The sequence below is a fragment of the Epinephelus fuscoguttatus genome, linkage group LG18, assembly GCF_011397635.1.
Source record: "Epinephelus fuscoguttatus linkage group LG18, E.fuscoguttatus.final_Chr_v1".
Classification (NCBI taxonomy): Eukaryota; Metazoa; Chordata; class Actinopteri; order Perciformes; family Serranidae; genus Epinephelus; species Epinephelus fuscoguttatus.
In genome coordinates this window covers 20,032,997-20,053,433 of record NC_064769.1, presented here as the reverse complement: position 1 = coordinate 20,053,433, position 20,437 = coordinate 20,032,997, and the positions used below count along the sequence as shown (strand labels likewise).

The following is a 20,437-nucleotide window of genomic DNA, read 5'->3' as shown; positions in this document are numbered from 1 at the left end:
GCAGAAGATTAGTTTTCTTTCAGTGCAGTTGAATTACAATATGCTGAAAGGCTGTTAAGGAACGTTCGCCCAGTGACGCCAAAATAAAACTGCCTACCCCATCTTTAAGTTGCTGATTGAGGTCAGTGTGGAAAATGTTTCCTGATCAGCAAGTAGTCTGAGATGTAAAGTGAAAATAATTTTATCTGTTATCATGCTGTACTGCTGAGTGTTGCAAGAGAATATACAGCACAGAAACCCCACTCAAAATATACTGTGAGGGAATGAAACTCATAAACATCACTAAAGTAAATCAAAGGCAGGTCAGAAAACTTAAATAACAGACCAAGTCTGATTTAAGGAAAATAAAACTAAGCTTAGATGTTCTTCATCCTCCATCCTCATTATTATTATTATAATGTGCATTTGTCCAGTGATATAATACAACAAAGTGCATTACATTCATTAGAAGTGAACTTTCAACCCCAGACAGTAAAAAAGTGACACAGTTGATATTTTGATTAAAAAACAAGAAAACTATATCACAATATATACATTTTATATCTCAACAAAGTGCTATGACGTGATCAGCTCATTTTACTTGTTTACTCGAAATTATCACTGCAAACTAGTCCTCGCCTTTCATCCTATATAGCTATATAATGAGGAGGAGCAAAGGTGCAATTTTGTCTGCATGGCTTCACTCTGTCTAACAGATGTGAATGTAAAGTATGCGGGTTGGTGTTTGTGGTGTGAATCCATGCATCCACTCCTCGCCTGGAGATGGGTGTGTCCGACCAAATGTTAGGGGTGAAGTCTCCATTTAGGTTTGGGGGTAGTTTCAGAGAGTCACTTGCTTGCGTGTAACGTGTCCTGGAACTTTGTGCTTGTGTAGCGTACATGAAAGCCTTTTTTATTGATGCTGTCGTCTGAGTGAAACTTTAAAAGGATGGCGTCCCCAGCTGAGTAGACTTCCTCTGGAACCTGAGGAAAAGAGAGACAAAAAAAGAGGGTTTTTGAGGAGTAATTTAAACAGTGTTTACTACAGCAGACTGATATTTTTAGCCTTACCCCAGATCCACAGTATCGTCCCAGCCTCGGAGACTTGATGTCAGCACCGTCATACAGCTCCACGTAATCATACCCGCAGTCTGCTTCCTCCTCGATCTCAAACACTTGGAAGATGATCTCCACTCCATAACCCTTCTCAGCAGAGACCACCCACAGACAGTCGGAGCCACTGGGGTAGTTGTTATCTCCAAACTGGGCATGAGAGTAGAGATCTTTTGTCTTGACCTCGGCTTTCAGACTTCCTCCACATTCTGGGAATTCACAACCACAAAATTAGAGGGTCAGAAAGAGGAACTCGTAAAAATGAGGGAAGAATGCAGCTTTCTAAACACGGCAGAAAACAAACCAATAGTCAAAATGTCACGTTTTTGGTAGTCTATTCTTTCCCCAGAGTGCCATTGTACTCATTTTCCAGGCTTTTTTGGGAAAGCCACAGTTGCTGTGCCCACCTGCTCTGTATGAAGCCTCAAAGCCTCTCTTCTGCACTGAGTTGTCTGAGAAAAAACGCAGGAACATTTTGTTGCCACTGGAAATGACTGGAGAAGGCTTTTTGGTGCCACAGAAGCGTCCGAGACTGGGGGCACGCGTGTCTCGCCCGTCGTAGATCTCCAGATGGTCATAAGCACACTCCAGATGAGCCTCCATGTCGATCTCATTGAAAACCTGAAAGTCATTTTAGAAAGCTATGAATCACCTTTTATAAGTTGCTTTTCAATTTTTAATTTGGGTCATGACGTAAAGTTTTAATGAAAAAAGAAAAAACATCCAATGGCATACGAGTTTGATACGATGGCCCGGGGTCGTGGTCAGAGACCAGGTGCAGGCCTTCTTGCTGGGATACCTATCAGGCCAGTTGGGGCTGCTCATCGTCCCTGACACAGTGTTTACAGCATGATCACAGCCCGCTGAAGGACAAAGGAAAATGACTTCAGGACAAAACAATAAGAGCTGCATCACTGGGAGGTCACATCATTTCCTAATCTTTGGAAGAAATGATCTCTGGGGAATTTTTCCTTTAAATAGGTATCCATCAAATGTACATGATAATGAAAGCAAAACTAAAACTTTTCAAACATGACTGAGGAAACAGATTTCATTGTGACTTGGAGAGACAATAAGTGAGACAATGAGCTAGCTTTATGTAGGCTAGTTCCCAAGCGGCAACATTCAGGGCTGAAAAATGAAGCCAAAAACTGCAGTTTCTCGAACGGCCACTTGAGGCTGGCTCCAAAAGTGAGTCACATCCCTACAGACCTCACATTATAACACCCAACTTCACAGCACAAATAAACATGTTTACAGCCTGGTACAAAAACGGTTTCTGTCTCTATAGCTTTTTTTCTCCATTCATGTAGGGTGGGTGATTTTTACAGCTCATTTGTTTAAACTCTGTAAGGCATAAAATATATGCATAATTAAGGGGCATGGCTGCTTTAAGTGACAGATGAGTGCTGACATGCTGTCCGTCGCAGCAACAGCAAAATGGTGCCATAACGTAACTCCAGATGATTTCATGATTTCACTTCAATGCAAAATTTTGGTCACCTCAAAAATTCTTGTATTGTGTTTGGTTTTACTAAAAGACCCTCCAAGGACTCTGATGTTTAGTTTTTCTGGTAAATATATTTTGCTTTAGGGGTTTTAAGCATGTTTTTTGCTGGCAAAAATTAGCATTAGCATTATCACAGTTACCACGACCGCAAATACACCACGCTAACCAAGCTAGCAGCTAGCCCCTTCTCATTCAAATATGGTCACTTCTGGCCCCAAATATCCAAGATGGCAACGATCAAATTTCCAAACTCAAGGTTTCTAGACAGGAATCAACAAAGTAATGGCTGATGTCATGGTAGCTACGTTCATTATTTTCATACACCATCCACACATAGAAAATCCATGTAGCTACAGTACTGTAAAAATAAGACATATCAAACAAAGTAAGAAGATTGAACACCCCAGTCTCTGTCCCCTCATGACTTTATATCCAGCCTCATTCTCCTGGCCTCATTCTCATGAAAAAGATGAAGAATCAAACACTCAAATATAAAAAATAAATTTTAGACTTTATGTAATTTGGGTGAACTGAACCTTTAAAAGGATACTTCACCAATTTTCAGCCAGCTTTGTATCATGACAATGTGAGTAGTATTTGTAAATGAACTATAGTAAACTTCCCTCCATCTAACCAGTCCCTAGATCTTCCTTCTCGTCTCCCAGCCAAACTCCGCCGGATGATGCAAAACATTTTGCTGGCTCTCGGGCTGTTACTCAAACTACAGGCTGTGTTTCAGGATTTTTATACTGCCACGCATGCTACCACCATGGACACAAAGAGTACAGAAGTGGATGAAAAGACAGACCCGGTCCACTCTTTGAAACTCAAACCAAACTCCCTTCAAATGCTAAAACTAAGCAGTGCTGAGCAAATGTAATCCATGATTCTGTTACCGCGTCGCTTATTTCCTCAAATGTTTTCAAAAACATGTTTTAACTTAGCGTTTAACTGTAATACAAGATAATTTGTTACCAGCACCGCTATTCTGTCAAACTGCCAAGTTCGCGTTATGTTATCCTGCCAGTGGGAGCACCTATAGGTCCGGTGCGGCGCAGTGCATTCTGGTAGTTGTAGGTTTTCTCCCTTTCGGGCAAAATGCCACCGCCCCTTTTCTCTGTGTTCTCTGGTCATGTGGCACCAATTTCAAAAGTATTTGCCTCTTTCTACTGCACAGACAGCCCAGTTTTATCAAAATACCATCTTTCCAGTGGTGAAATACTTTGAGTGGACAGCAGAAACACTTACTGTACCTTCCTTGCAGTCGTGCTTGTTATCATGCAGCATGAAGCCGCTGCGGCACTGACAGCTGTAGCTCCCGAAGGTGTTCACACATTCATGCTGGCAGCCTCCATTTTCCTTTGAGCACTCATCTATATCTGTTGGGGTGTTTGAGGAATTTTAATTCACAACATGTGAATCTGTGACACAGTGGGCTGCAGAAAACTTTCAGAATATACTGAGTTAACATTTTAGGCCCAGAACTACTGCTGAGTGTGGACACAAAGGCTCGTTGTGTTTCTCAAGGAGGAAGAATCTGCAGTATGAAACACGCAAGAGCCACAACCCTGGGTCAGCAATCAGCAAAACATCTCTTGGGTTAGAGCCCTGTGTTAGTGTTTCTGAAGAGCTCACTTCTCCACATCCACAGGCCAAAATAGAGGGTTGTCAAATATCCACAACTTGCATTCCCACTTATCAACATTAATTTGGTTTCATGCTGTCAACAGTGAACAAATACCTAATAAAAAACATGTGAGCAGGCCCTTTCACAACTTTTAATTTTAAAATAAGGAGTAAATGAGATATTCCCACATGGATATTGAGATGAGCTATCAATATTTATTTCAATTACAAGCAGTCAAGCAGGAAATGTATTGCCATCTGTGGTCTGATTAAATAGAACACATTCATTTAAGCTGTTGTGGCATTAAGTGCTCTCCATATCATTTTGTGAAAAAGCTTTTTTTCTATGCAATGAAATATTCACTACAATACTTATTAGGAAAAAAACAAACACTGGACTTGCTTTAAAGTTTAAAATAAGATTACATGTGAATAATGCAAAATGTGAATGTGATGCTGAGTGTAAAATTAAGAGATTTATCTCACTTAAACACCAAGCATGCTCCTATGGTATTAAATTGTGCAAAATTAAATCCAAGCTTCTCAAAGAATCGAACCACACTGCCTCAGTTCTGGTGTTCGAGACTGAAGACAGCTGCCTGCTTTGTTATTGGAGTCAATTTATGGTTTTGCCCTTCTCACTGTACCAGGTCTGGACATTATGTAATGCTTCCTCACTGTTTCCCTCCTCAGTACTTTCTGAATAACTTCACTCTTTGAGACTCACCAGAGAAGAAATGAGCCTTGAAGCCTCTCTTGGAGACGGTGTTATCAGACTTGAACTCGATCCTCATGTTGTTGTGCAGGGAGGTGATGACCTCGGGTTTCTCTGCTCCACAGAACTTCCCATGAAGCTCTGAGTCTGAACTCAGCCCACTGCGCACCTCCACATAATCATACTTACACACCTGATGGTAAACACTAGAACATTTTACTTACTACAGAGGACAAAGGATTGGCCTGTGAAATTAGCATGATTTTCGCAGGTTATCTGATGAAACATCTGCAGAAAGGCCACAGTAAAAACATCACTTACATCGTTCCCTTCGGTCTCAAACACATCGAATACAAGAGTGATGCGATACTGAATGGGTGCCACCAGCTGCCACACACAGTTCTTGTTGGGTGGGTATTCTTTGGGCCACCCGGGGGTGGTGAGGGAGCCATTCAGTTTGGTGATGAACCCGCCACAGGCAGCTGCTGGTGGTGGGAGAGCATTCTGATTTTAGTGGTAGAAGTGTGAGAGAAAAACACTTGCATAACATAAATCAAATCACCCAATTGTGTGAATTTGTGAATTCTTGAACCTTTTATTTGATCATTTAAATGCAGAAAAAGATGATTTCTTAATTTGCATGTTGTTTATTACCAAGAAACACCAAGAAATAAAGTAATACCCAAATAAAATCAAAGTAATAGAACTGTGGAACTGAATCACTGGTGATCAAAGGTTGCAGGATAAATGTTCTGTCTTTCTACAAAATGGAAAGCAACACATTGTTCTGAGTTGAAATGTTTTCCCTTCTTGTTCTGTTCAGATTAATCAAAACAGTGTTGCAATAGACTGTTGAGGCTCATAAGAAGTTACAGTAAGTGAGTACTGCCCTCTTGTGGTGGAAGAGAGACTACCAGAGAATTGGGTCTCAACTGTGCAAAAAGAGATAAGACCTTCTTCCCAGAATACACGTGTTTGTTATGCCTGTATGAGCAGCACTTGTAAAAGTTAAATGTCATATATAATTTTTTTTTGTCATCTATCTATCTGATTACAAAAAGATTTTTAACTTCATGGTCTACGTTGATACTTCCCAGCTGCAGTCCCCAGGCCTGTCTGAGCTTTTTTATTTGTTGTTGTTATTGTAGTAACTCAAACATACCTAGAGACTGTTTATTGGGCCTATTTTAGCTGTTGAATGAACCTGAGGATGAACGAACTCAAGTGGAATAAAATGTCAGTGGTTAGGTAGTTAGCTTAGCTTAACACAAAGACTCTAACATCTGCTGATAGGTGGATTTTATCATGCTTGGATGCTGCCAGGCCAGCTGTTCACCCTATTTCCAAACTTTAAAGGTAGAGTTCACCCTGAACTCAAAAACATTTTTTCCTCTTACCTGTGGTGCTACTTATTGATCTACATTATTTTGGTGTGAGTTGCAGAGTGATGGAGATATCGACTGTAGAGATGTAGATGACTAGATGGCACTCAGCTTGTGGAACTCAAGCTACCCAAAAAATGCATTTGATAAACTCAATGTCTCTTTCCAGAAATCATGACCTCGTTACTCAAGATAATCCACAGACCTTGTTGTGAGCAGTTTCATGTAAGAACTATTTTCTTTCTACTGAACTACACCCGTCAACTGTATCCCTGTGCAGAAGGAAGCGTGCATCTACTGATAGCTCACCTAGCACCACTGAGCTAGGTAACATTACAGCCCAGCTGTGAAGGGCGCCATTAATATTTACACGAGATCCTCGTCCATAAGTAGATGCACACTTCCTTCTGTGCTGTAATAAGGTTGACAGGTGTATTTTGGTCAGAAGAGAAGAGTTTCTACATGAAACTGCTGACAACAATGTATTTCTTTCTTGACCATCACAAGCCAAGTGCCATCTAGTCCCATTATATTTGAGAGAAGGCAGATATCTCTACGGTTCTCCAGAACTCAACAACTCACACCAAAACAATCTAGACTGATAAATAGCACTACACGTAAGAGGATCTTCTCAATTTACCCTCCTCCAGAAAGTGTATTTCCCAAAATGTCAAATTTTCACGGGAAGTACTACACCATGATCGAAAAGGTGTGTTGGACATACAGTATGTTGCAGTGAGAGTGGTATGCCATCCGAGTGTAATGGCAGACTCAAGCTGACTGTCTGAACTAGCTTGCAGGTTTAGTGTGTATGGTCGTGCTCTACACTCACTCTCACAGCTGCGTCTGTCAGCTGCCAGCTCATATCCGGGGTCACAAGCACATCTGTAGCTGCCCAGTGTGTTCAGACAACGCTGCTCGCAGTGACCGTTGTCAGGCCTGGAGCACTCGTCCATCTCTGTCAAAAGAAAATCGCCAAAATTAAACCAGGAATTCTTTTTATTTCTGGCAGCTTGTGACCAACATGAGTTTCTCACCTTTAAAGAAGCTGGCTGCAAACCCGGCTTTGTTGACCGAGCCATCAGACACAAACTTCAGCCAGAGCTGGTTGGAGCTGCTCTTGATGTCGTCTGGTTTGTCGTAGCCACAGAAACGGCCGAGCAGCGGGCTGCTCTCTGAACTGCCATCCCTCACCTCAACGTAGTCGTAGGCACAACTGTCATGTCTCTCAATCTGCAGTGGAAGCAAGGACAGTGAAGTTTGTAAAAAGATTTTACAGCAGATGATAGTGATGATTAAACAGGCCTACTTCCTTTTGAGGAAGTTTGCAAGTAAAACAAAAGTGAGGGCTAACAAAAATGAAGTTCCAAGTGACCTGATTTGTGAAGCATTCTCACAGTTTTCCTGGAGTCATTTCCTCATTTTCTTAATATGTAAACAGTAACAACAAAAGTGCTTTTACCTCAAATGACTGAAAGGAGAGGCCAACATCGAATCCCTCCTCTACTGTAATTCTCCACACACACACTTTGTTGGAAAGGTAGTCATCAGGATAATTGGGGGACTGGATCTGGCCGCTGTCCCGCTTCACCTCTCCCCCACAGATGGCTGCACAGGAGGTGAGAAGTGATTTGTTTCATCCAGAGATTGTTCTATATTTCTACCTTCAGTTGACAATATACAGTGAAAAGGAAGTGTAAAACCTGTAAAATCTGCTGTAACTGCTGAGGATGCTGCAAATAAAAGTGCACATTAAAATCCACATATCATCAGTGTTGCACCTTCATAGACTGCTGAAAAGCCTTTGCCCACCCAGCTGCTGCTGCTTCTGAACTCAATCCAAAGCCGACTGTCGGTTGAGATGATTGAATCTGGAAGTGCGTCTCCACAAAAACGGCCTGCCAAAGCACATAAAAAAATAATGGCAGTGTCTGTCAGTAACTACTTCACAGTGCTTGCTACTGAGTATATAACACAGTCATCATGACACTGTATCAGTCTAATGACAGATTTATAGATGACACTCAGTGGAAGGAGAGGAGCTCCACTGTAAATCAAAGTTAAAGACCTTTCAGAGGAGCTTTTCTCCAGAAACCATCTCGGACCTCCACGTGGTCGTACCAACACAAGTGACTCCTGAAGAGGTCCATGGCAGTAAAATTCAGAACAATCTATAAGACAGAAGACACACATGTAGGGCAGAGTGTTACAGAAAAAATCTGGCATCAAGATTTGACATCTATCTTTATTCATATGATTCACAACAGTTGAAATATTAATAAACACACAATTTTCCTCTTTTTGTTACTTCTAAGTTTTGTTAACTTCTAAGTCTAATATAAGGAAACTAAATGGCACTGGTCTTGTGGTGCTCAAAGTGCCACTGTTGTGAGCAGTTTCATGTAGGAACTATTTTCTCTCTACCAAACTACACACACTAACTGTATCACTGCGCAGAAGGAAGCGTGCATCTACTCATGGACAAGAAGCTCCTGCTCATGACAGTGCAAGATGTAAACATTAATGGCGTCCTCCTCAGCTGGCCTGTAACACTATCAGTGGTGCTAGGTGAGCTATCAGTGGAGCTACTCCAAACTTTCCCTCAGGACAGTTCCTGAGCGACAAATCGGGGCAGCTGTGGCTCAGGAGGTACAGCGGGTCATCCACTAACCGGAAGTTCAGTGGCTACATTATTGGCTCTTCCAGTCTGCATGTCCGAAGTATCCTTAGACAAGATACTGGATCCTAAATTGTGTGCCATCTGTGTGTGAATGTGTGTGAATGTTTAAATGAGTACCAGGTGGCACCTTGTATGGTAGCCTCGGCCACCAGTGTATGAATGTGTGAGGTGTGCAGTGTAAAAGCATTTCAAATGGTTGGAAGATTAGAACGGCGCTATACAAATGAAGTCCATTTATCGCTACCCTCATTGTCCCTATAAAGCAGGGGTGTCAAACATACGGCCCGTGGGCCAAAACTGGCCACCGCCAAAGGGTCCAGTCTGGCCCACTAGATGACTCTGCATACCTTATATTGGTGCACTTGAGAAGGCTAAGAGGTGCCAGGTTTCAGGAGCAAGTTAAACACTGAATATGTAAAATGTTGCTTCAGAAACTTTTTCACTTGGACCAAAATACAAATCTCTAGATCAACAATATACTTATTGTGGTCTTATTCAGAGTTATACCATGGTCTGGGTGAATACTCTTTTCTGATTTGGTCAGCAGGTACGCGTTAAAACCCTTTAATGCACACATAGTTCGGCTAAACTTTATAACTGTCTAAATTCATCTGCTAACCAGCCTGTAACCACAGCAACATTAACAAGCGCAGCTGTCAAACTGTCAACTGCCGAGGGAAAAAAAAACACTGCAGCTGTCAAACAACTTCCGAGGGAAAAACAAACAGAAATGGCTGATTTTAACATTTCTTTTAACTTATTTGGAGAGTACAAGGATTTTGGGGAAGAATCCGCAGAAGAGTCTGATGGCCTATCTGCACACTGGGTCACGACTCACTACTTGGTCCTATCGTTTTATAAACAATAACCACACTGTGGAATAATTTTGACCTAAATCAAGCTTAATTTTAATTTTTAATAGGCTACTTTTGGCTTTATTAAAGCAATTGAGCCTCATCCCGTCCTACTGTGACTACTGTAACTGGCGTGGTTGTTAAAGGGACTAGTTTATTCCTTGTCATGACAATGGTGAGCTCTTGCTTCAAAAACTTTCGATTTTGAGTACAAAACTTTCACCAAAAGTTGTCGAATCCTTTTATTCCTGTATTCTTGGCAAATGACCATGGTATAAGCGGGTTAATCCACTAGTAGGTGTGTTCCAAACAGTTTTAATGCACTTCACGGAGGCAACTAGCCTCTGCTGCGTGTCGGGTAATTCTTTGTCCCCATGTTGTGCATTAAAACCGTTTGGAACACACCTACTAGTGGATTAATCCTTAAATATTAGACATTGTGCAAAATGTTGTCAATAAGCAGCTTCAGTAGGCTACAAATGAATCTGTATCAGACTTCTATCTTAAAACAATATTGCTGAAACCTGATTGAGGAGGCTGTACCAAAACTTTTGATTTGTAAAAAGTTTATAAGGCAGGGATAACTTAACCTGCTTCCTAATAGCTGCCACCTTAGTTTGGTGTGGTGATGTTAGCATCACTGCAAACAACAGGACATACATGGAAAATGCACATGTAGTGACAGTGAGTAGTAGACTGATTGAATGCTAAAAAACAGACATATGATTGTTTTCAAAATGAGCTTGTACTTCTTTACACTAAAAGAAAGAGAAACATTTGGAGATGCTGTTATTTACAGGTTTTATGCAATGGTTTTACTGGTCCGGCCCACTGGAGATCAAACTGGGCTGTATGTGGCCTATGACATAAAATGAGTTTGACATCCCTGCTTTAAAAAGTCCAGACAGTCTCGGGATATTTCATTTACTGAAAATTGTGATATGAGTAACTGGCATTCATTAAATCAGTAACTTGATAAATTTGGTTAACTGTGTAGCTCTTCTTGAGTTAATACTCCCACGTATTTGCCATCACTCACCTTCTCTCCAGGAGTGACAGAAATCCTCCAGACGCAGTGAGCATACGCTGAGTAGCCGTTCGGAAAACCAGGAGAAGAGAAGTTTCCAGTGCTCTCCTGCAGGCTCTCCCCACACCCTTTAAGTACCAGACACCATCACGTACACATGGTTATACAACAACAGAGCAAAGACATAACATTAAAGCCCCAGACAGAAGAACATGGGAGATTTTTAACTGCTTAGCTCACATCCAGTCATGATGTGTAATATGTCATTGACTTTGAAAATGATAAAAGTAAGATTGGGTGACTATATTTTCTACATATATAATGCAGCTTACTTGTGCACTTGTAGAGTTTGCGGGCTTGTGCTATGTCCCCTTTGCTAAGCCTGGTCCTCTGTCCAATAGTTGGCCTGACTCCATTAACATCATAACGGGGCAAGATTGTGTCCAAGAAGATTCCTCTGTTTCATATCACAAACATGAAATCAAAAGAGATCAGAGAAGATAAAAAAAAGTAATAATTCAAAAATCATTTACAGCACATGAAGCCTGATGAGAAAATGTGTTTTTCAGAAGCTCACATTGACAGACAGATTAGCGTGATTTTTTTTCTCGATCCGACTCCTGTTCAACACCTTGATACTTTATTGATTCTGATAATCTCTCACTGGGTTTGGAGCTCACTCTTGCACAGTTCCCATGGTGATGCACCCATGAATGACAGGCATGTGCAAACAGAGCACTCTGAATGGGGCCTTTCGACGGTGCCAGCCGGCTCAGTGGAGCCCGCTCCTGAATGCCAGAGAAAAAGGCCACTCCAGCCCAAATTGTTCAACAAAGCCTGAACTGCCAGGCCTTTATTTAGCTTGGCTCGCCTCCATGACCCAGACCGGCAAAGCGGCAATGGAGGTAAAAAACCAAAGCACAGAGAAAAGCAACGGGGCAACAACATGCACGAGACAGAAATGAAAAGGAGACTAGTGTGAAACCATTTCTGTGACAATAAAGGATCAAATCCCCCGAGGTTTCCTATGGAGCTTGTTTAGCAGAGCTGAATGAAGGGACAAACACCAGGTCAGTGTAGTAGCTCCGCTGATGATGCAGCATGATATTAGGGACAGTTAGGAAGGTCAAATGACCAGAAACTCTTGATTAAATACTGTGCAACTAACAGTAAAAACAGTAATTTCTCTAAACTTCAGAAATTTACAGGAGTTTAATAACTGACTGTCGGAGGTAAGGTGGTGCTGGTGATGGCCTGGTTTGAGAAGCAGGCTGGTGCACTTTATGTTGCCAGTTAAAACATACAGGCAGGATGGACAGAGTGAATCACAGAATGCTCAACAGTTCTGGCTCATGAGTCCAGCAACTGCCCCAGTGGAGCTGTTTAATGGACTGTTAATGTAAACCAGGGTAGAGCTGAAAATAAATGACACCTGGGAAATTAAAGTGATGAAATCCTTGCAGTTGCTTTAACACAAAAACTAACTTCAGGAAGGAAATGCATAAGAAAGCACCAAAAAGCCAACCTGGAAAATGTATTCCGTGCATAATGCATGATGCTGCCAAAGTCGTACACCTCCCCAAGTGAGTCGACCTCGCCTGGCTCCATCTTCAGGAAGTTATACTCCTGTCCTAATCATATACACATAATCAGTGGACTGAATGAATGGTGAAACATCTGGAGGGTCGGTGAGCACACACACGTTTTCACACTCTTTTCAACAACAGTACCTGCTTGGATGTTGTCTCTGATGATGCTTACATGCTCGTCACGGTCCGGACGTGTGTGTTCATGCCAGAAGCCGATGACGTGGCCGAGTTCATGCACCACAATGCCAAACTTGTCACAGTTCTTTCCGATGGAGATGGCCTGAGGGCCGCCACCTCTCCTCCCTACGTAAGAGCAACACCTGCAGGGGGCGACACTGTTTAGTTCCACATCCTGAAGCTCCTGCAGAACAGACACCGACTGTTTGCTATTTATGAATATTAAATGGCCGTTCCAAGGCTGTTCTAATGTACTGTTTGTATGTATACTTCCAAAAAGTAATGCACCCGAATTCATAGATAACCCATCTAATTGGGAAGGCTGTGATCACATAACCAATGAACTATTGGGTGTTAAGAAGAAAGTAGTATAAAGAGTGAAAGTCCACATAATGAGGGAGGTTGGGGTGGTGGATGTGTCAAACAAACACAGGACTTTGTCCAAGGAGACCAGTGTTTGTGTCCTATGTGAAACCAAGTGAACTTTCAGGTATGTTGTCACCATGTTTCTTTTCCGTAAATCTAATCTACTAATGTTTCTTGCCTAACCTTGGTGTTAAGCACAAGTTATGTAAAGTAAGTAATGTCACAACACCATTTGTGGGGCGGTAATTCGTAAGATATGAACCCTTGTAGGAGGATACGTTGCCATACCACAATGTGTTTGCAAATTGGCAGGTAGTTTATATATTGTATATAAGGAGCCAAACATACTGTGACTTTCACATCATATAAGAATGAATGGAAATCAATGACTGTCTTGCACAGTAGAGACAAAATCAGTCTAAATTTTTAGAACACAACAGCATGATAGAAAAACCTCCCAACTAAACTTTAACAAATACATGATTTAAAAATGGTTAATGGCCAACTCACCCACAAGGTCTGTAGGTGAAAACAATGTAGCTTTCTTCAGTCGTTCTCTCTATGAATGTCACACAAGTGTGTTTCTCCCAGTGACGCATCGCCTGACGGAAAATGGCTCTCTGACTGCCTGAAAAGAAATTACACTTTGACAGCTTCAGAATGTCAAAACCGCAACTAACACATGCTGGCTGTATGTAGCAGAAAACTCCCCCTGTAAGAATATGTGAGTAATTTACTGTTTGCATTCAGAGCTCACCAGTAAAATTCCCACTGATCACATATGGGATGATGCCATCTGGCCACACTCGCTCAGGTCTGGAGGTGGCCGCTCTCCTCCGACGATGGAGACTCTGTCTGTCCACAGCTCTCTTACTCCTGACACTGTCATTGGTGGTGGAACTGTTATCTGTTAAAAAAAAAAAAAAGAAAGAAAAAAGAAAATCAGCGTTCCTCATCTTTTTATTTGAACAGGCAGTCAGAACTGTTCCTGCTTTGATACCTGAGTCTGTGTGGTTAGTCTGGACAGTGTGCTGTCCAGGGGTCTCTTTGAACATGCGGAGGTCATCTTCATCGAGGGCAATATCTCCCCAAAAGGCAGCTGAGGCAAACAGATACATAATACATACATACAGATGACATTATGATCAAAATAAAACAATATATTGATATGTTTGTTTAATATGAAGCTGCAGCTGGCAGACGGCTAGCTTAGCTTAGCTTAGCTTAAAGACTAGAAACACAAACAGCTAGCTTGGCTCCGTATAAATCCCAGGCTGGTCACCAGTAGAAAATGTTGGCATTGTACATTTATACAAACCATGAATACATTACTTTTGCACATTTCATACACATATCAATGTTTCTGAAGTGATGTAGTTAATGTCATGCCGAGGTGGAGGGGATGGTGGATGGATTGTCGGGAACTGCCCATTGGTCTGACATCCCATTGTTCCGACCATATTAAACCCATTGTTCCGAAGTCCCGTTGTTCTGAAATCATCATGATGCCCTGTGGTTAAGGTCTGGTTAGGTTTAGGCACAAAAACCACTTGGTTAGGGTCAGGAAAAGATCATGGTGTGGGTTAAAATGAAAAAGAAAGTGACAAACACAAAGCTGTGAGCCTGCTTCGCCTCAAGCCTTTCCCAGCTCACCCAGAGCCGGTCGTGGCGCACCATTAAGGTAGAAATACGCCCGCCGGGAGCCATTCAGCACCGCGGACCGTCGGACTAATGGGATGTCGGACCAATGGGCTGTCGGACCAATGACACGGACCCAGATTGTCACCTAAGTGAGATGCCTGCCTAGCTGTGGACCACTCCAGACCACTGCTGAAAACCAATCAACAACCGATTATAATTTAGCCATGTATTGCCATGTAGGCACCTGTCATGCTTCTAGCAGGGATTGTTCTCCTAGCACCATGTATTTTAAGCCAAAACCCCCCCCAATTTTTTCCTCACCACAACCAAGTGGTTTTTGTGCCTAAACCTAACCACATTGACCACAGCATTGTTGAAACATAGAGTTTTAAAATATCTGCTACATAACCTACAAATAAAAAACAAAAACATACAATGCCAACATTTTTTGTGGCAGCACATCTGCAGCTCACTAATTACCATGTTATCTCATTTGTTTTATACATACAAAACCCAGAAGGTAAAAACAGTGGATTTATAGATGGTTGTGAGCAGAGCTAAAATAAATAAGATATAAAACTGTGAATCAGTGAGCTGTTAAGGTTTTTAACCTTTGGACAGAGCCGGGCTAACTGGTCACCCCTGCTGCTAGCCTTTATGCTAAGCTAAGATAACCATCTGCTGGCTGTAGCTGTATATTAGCATTGGCATTCTTATCCAAAGCCTTTCCCAAAATATCCAACAATTTCTTTCAGTAGTGTTCTGTAAATAGAAACCTTAATCTGAAAACTGAACTTAAAAAAGTAGAACTCCAGTTAAATTATTTGCACTGCACACAGAGAGCCAGTTTCAGCTGGTATTTAAACTTTATCTCTGAATTTCACTAAACTTTTCACCTGCAAACAGGAGCCAAAGCCCACTGCATGCTATGCTGTGTCTGTCTGTCCTAAAAGTGCATATCTCTGTTCTAAAACGAGCTCCTGAACTGGACTCAGTGTGTCTGTTTGATCAGCAAACACACCTCCCCAACACAAACTGGGACATATTGGAGAACTGTCTAACTACTGTGTCATTTTAAAGAATAAAGATGTGACCTGAATACATTACAGGACTGTAATGACACTGTGCTAGACTTAGCTACTCAAATGGTGACCTACAGTAAAAATAACTGCAAATATGAATGAAAGGCCTACAGGCGACATCTGGATGGTTGTGTTTTTCCCAAATGTACACAACTCTGACTCTGTTGTAGTGCAGTGCCTTGGTCAGTAAGCAGGGGTATGTTTCCATGCTCATGCTCAGCAATTCATTAACCCAGGAGTGAGGTCCTCTACGTCGGAGCAATGACCTTATGCCTGATAACATGAAGTACTGCATCTCTGAACAGCATGTAGATTAAACAAACTGCATGTCTTCACCTGTAGAGGAGTCTGTAGGGAGGAAACTCATTGTTGTCTAAAATGAATCACTTGTGACCATCAGTCTGGATCATGATTATTTAGTGAGCACTCCAGGAACACTGTTTGTTTGTTTAGTGTGTGTTTAGCAGCATGGAGTTCCCAAACATGAGTCTTATCTTTTGTACGAGGCCCAGATTATGTTAACAACATCATGATGTCAGTCTCAGACTTCATCTTTTCTACAGGACATTAAATTGCCATAGAAAGAACGATCACAATCATGAACTGATTTTGCCCTTTGACACCAAACTGAAATTTTAAAAATGGGGGTTTAAGGGTCATTCAAGATCATCTTTGGTATCATTAACCACTGATTTGCATTATTGACCACTGATTTGTGGTATGCTTCCAGACATACGATGCATTACTGCCAGTGGTGGAAGTTAATTTACTCAGATCCTGTACTCAAAAACAGTTAGTTTATTTCATTACCAAATACTAATATTGTTGGCGTCATTGTCACAAAGACAACTGGATTGCTTTCTGTTTTCCTCGGGGCAACTACCAACAACACAAGATACACTTTGTTTTTAACTTCAACTCCAGCTTCAAATTTATTTTGTCCCTAGAGGACAATTAGTTGTACAGCAAGTACAAACACATAAAAAGGCATGAGTGAACACACAAGAATATCTATGCTCAACAGTTGCGGGGAGGTGGGTTACTTCAGTTGTTGTACCATCCACCATCTCTGCTACTTGGGATTGTAACTGCAGAGAACTTATACTGATCCTCTTTGATAAGTGGGGATAGTTACAGATAGCTGCCGTGGAAAACAAAAAGCTATCCTTTCTGTTTTGGTTGCGGAAAGGTTGACACACTTCCTTGTGCTGTAAACTAATCCTTCATTTCTATGGGAGACCGTCCCCAGTGGCAGACAGAGTTTCATATTGAAAGTGAGTCATGTAGGGAACCAATCTAAATGCCACTGTGTCATTATTCTGTAGCCATGACATTGTGCAATAAACATTTACTTCTTAACTATAAGTGAAAGCAAAGAAAACTGTCCATTTCCACTTTAAAATGCTGCTTAAGCTTTATTTTATCAAATGGGCTGGTTGATACTTGAAATCAATATTTTCCAGTAATAATATAAATCACGATATGACAAATTTATAAGCAAAGTTATTATATAATCAAACTGATGTTCAGTGTAATGAACTGTGGTGAAGTATTGCTGCCTTACAATAATAGTCTAGACAAAATTAAACATACACCATAAAAACTTAAAAACACATACTACACATAACAGTATTGCACATCAGTGATAATGTGTTCCCCTAATGTGCTCCTCTGTTATAGATCACATCAGACAAAACTCTTTATATATAAGTAAATCCAAAACTTCAATAACTAATTTTAGTGGTTTGTAATTACAATTTGCTCAGAATCATAAACTCATTGATAATAAAATATGTTTGTATTGTGATTTTACTGAAATATATACGACTCTGAAAAGGGTCATTCATTCTACATAATGAGTAAAACTTTAGATACATTTTTCTCATAATACTTACTTTTACTGGTATTAGATTTTAAATGAAGGACTTTTACTTGTAATTGAGTATTATTATGGTGTTGTGCTACGTATTTTATTGAAATAAAGGATCTTAATACTTCTCCACCACTGATACTGCAGGATTTAATTTGATAGCACAGAAACTGGAAGACATAAGTGGTGAAGTGCTATAATTTAATAGCTTGAGTTGCTACTCAGTACCGTATGTGCTGAAAAAGATGCATCCTTTCAGATAATTCAACCTTCACAGCTGAAGATTGGGAGACAAAAAGGAGCAATCCTAAGAAATCAGACATGTGAAGAGCAGGAATGATAGCCTGGGATGGAAAGTTGGGTTGGTGACTCCGACAAAATGTGTTGAAGTGAGCGGGAAACCTTCAACCTCTGCCTTACAATACAAAGTCAAACCACAAAACGGAGGTCAGTAGCTAATTCTGAAGCTCAAATTAAGATTTGACACTGATTGATAAACCTAAATCCAGGTTTTAAAAAGCTCATTCTTAAAATTATGGTAGGTGACATCACACACACATTCTGACCAAGTTTTATGTTCCCTTTACGGGCTTAGCAATTCATTTCCATTATTACGACCTCATGTATAAATCAGGATCCCACGTTGTACAAGTCGAGCAGAGCAGCTCGCTAGAGTCGCTCCCATTAAATACCTCATTTGCCCATGTGATGTAACAACCTTTGAAAGTCCAAATGAAAAGACGTAGTGGGCCCTGTGTCGGCCTTTGAAGTGAATTCACTCATGCAAAGGGTGACTGTAAATGACTGTCACCCCTGCAGTGTGCACCCCATGCCCTGAAGCCAGAGGGATTTCACCGGCGTCCAGCCGAGGACTGCGCTGGCACGGCCTCAATGACCTCTAGTCTCCAGGCAACTGCCTCGGAGGAGAAGAGTGGTGTGTTTTGGAAGTTTCAGAAGTCACAAGAGAAAAGGGACCTCAACCAACTGGAGCCCATCCTAATAACCAAAGTAATTGTTTGGCATGTACGATGACGGAAAAAAGAAAGCTGTACATTCTTTAACACTGGAGAAGACTGGTTGCAAAGGCATGGCAGATACATCAGAGGCAGCTTCATGCCAGTTCATTTAGATCTGACATTTAATCCATGATGCATGTTTGAAATGTCATCAGTATCCTGCATTTATTGCCTATACAATATGTTTAATCGAATGTTCTTTTTCTCATTAGATTGTTTTTCAGACAAAAATGTGAAACTTGTTTTAAACTGTATGATCCCTTCATCTTGAAACACGTCACTGAACAAATTTAGGCTACTCAAAAACAGCACCTAAGCACAGTTTTAAGGTTCTTGTGTAAGGTTCACCTGAATACATGAATTTAAAGCTATTTGATCTAATTCTACTTCACAACATTTCAAATGCAAATACTCCACTGCATTTATTTGACAGCTGTAGTTATTACAACATTGTGAAGATCAATATTAGCTCATAAACTTGCTGAAAATGAAAGTACCACATAGCTTAAATGATCTATACCTCAACTTAAACATTAGAATGCAACTAAATGTATTATAATAACAAAATAATTTAATACAGCAACATAAAAGGGGCCTAATGTCACATATTAAGAACTTTTATTTATGATACTTGAGTGCATTTTGCTGCTTATCCTCTAACACCTCCTTGATGTCTTCAAAGTTACAGGACGTGTACCTGTAATTTAATATTTTCATAGTGTGGTTTTACTTCTGCAAACACCTAGAACTTAAACATTATTTGAGAGCTGTTGACTTAAGGAAATTTGTCTCAACTATGATCACATTTGTTTTACTTTACTAGTAAGCCAATATTAAACAGATGGTCTGCATGGAAAGGAAGGAGCGAGTAAATATAGTGGGACAGTAACACATGAAGAAAATAAGTCTTACTATGAAGTAATGCAGTTTATGCAGGTTAGGACTTTATTGTTACTTAATGGTTAATTAACTATTAATTATTAGCAAATGTTCACATGAGCCTATTAACTTGGCAACTGTTCTTACATCAAAATCATTAAGGCTGAATTTAACTTTAAACATGTTTTAGCTCACAGTGATCAGGGCCTATAGGGATACTGGCTAAACACACATTAGGCTACATATACACTAAAATAAAATGCAAAAGATAAATAAATTCTTAGAGAAGATAAAGTCACTGTACCAGCTTTACAGGGATCCTTGTAATCGATTGCATCACCGAGGTAGGTAAAATTAGTGTCCTCAAACTCCCACTCAGCCGCCAGAGAAACGCGCAGACCGCACAGCAGGAACAGAAATGTTGGAGCTACTTCCATAACTTATGATCAAATATCTACACGAGGTAAAATTGGTACTTGTAGGAAGAGGAAAAAATAAATAAAGTTTCTCGACAGCTGCGATGTGATTTAAAAAAAAAGCACAGCGCTGTTTTCTCACGTCTCCATTCTGCAGCAGTGATCCGCTGCCATACAGCACCGACAGCAGAGCGCGCACAGTCCACAGCAAAACACACAGCCATGCATCTGAAGCCTGAGAGGTGCTTCACCTGCAGGCAGATGGGTTACATGCACATTTACATAATGCCTAAGTGACTTAACATTTTTCTTTCTTTCTTTCTTTCTTTCTTTCTTTCTTTCTTTTTCTTTCTTTCTTTCTTTCTTTCTTTCTTTCTTTCTGTTTTAACTTTAGTTTGGTGTTAAAGAATCATTTTGGAGCAAAATTATCATTGTAGATTGTAGAACTGGCACAAGTAAAGACAGAAAATGATCGACTTACTGACTGTGATGAGTTTAATGTCCTCCTCAGATCA

General features: G+C 40.7%; 1 protein-coding gene across 2 annotated transcripts; it reads right to left on the bottom strand.

The window, feature by feature from the left end:
• Nucleotides 1–467: 467 nt before the first annotated feature.
• On the bottom strand, nt 468–20,130 carry LOC125906171 (bone morphogenetic protein 1-like). 2 transcript variants are annotated; one of them, XM_049604620.1, is made up of 20 exons: nt 19,811–20,130; nt 14,019–14,117; nt 13,776–13,925; nt 13,529–13,646; nt 12,617–12,795; nt 12,412–12,517; nt 11,219–11,343; nt 10,899–11,014; nt 8,394–8,496; nt 8,107–8,223; nt 7,788–7,933; nt 7,363–7,558; nt 7,158–7,283; nt 5,265–5,428; nt 4,956–5,136; nt 3,856–3,981; nt 1,828–1,955; nt 1,500–1,713; nt 1,051–1,301; nt 468–963 (listed from the first exon to the last, which is right to left on the bottom strand). In XM_049604620.1, exons 1-20 carry the CDS (start codon nt 19,941–19,943, stop codon nt 829–831), a joined length of 2,913 nt encoding a protein of 970 aa, XP_049460577.1. In that variant the 5' UTR covers nt 19,944–20,130; the 3' UTR covers nt 468–828. The 2 variants fall into 2 exon arrangements, with proteins under 2 accessions (XP_049460577.1, XP_049460578.1); XM_049604621.1 differs by having other exon boundaries at nt 5,265–5,425.
• Between the last annotated feature and the right edge of the window lie 307 nt (nt 20,131–20,437).

Bases quoted from the DNA above. Each gene is read 5' to 3' on its own strand.
- LOC125906171 (XM_049604620.1), bottom strand. From the start codon at position 19,943: ATGGAAGTAGCTCCAACATTTCTGTTCCTGCTGTGCGGTCTGCGCGTT. The intron at 11,015-11,218 runs GTAAGCTGCATT...TGGTACTTAAAG, and splicing joins CAAACTCTACAAGTGCACAA to GGTGTGGGGAGAGCCTGCAG. The intron at 3,982-4,955 runs GTGAGTCTCAAA...ACACCCCAACAG, and splicing joins CAAGGCTCATTTCTTCTCTG to ATATAGATGAGTGCTCAAAG.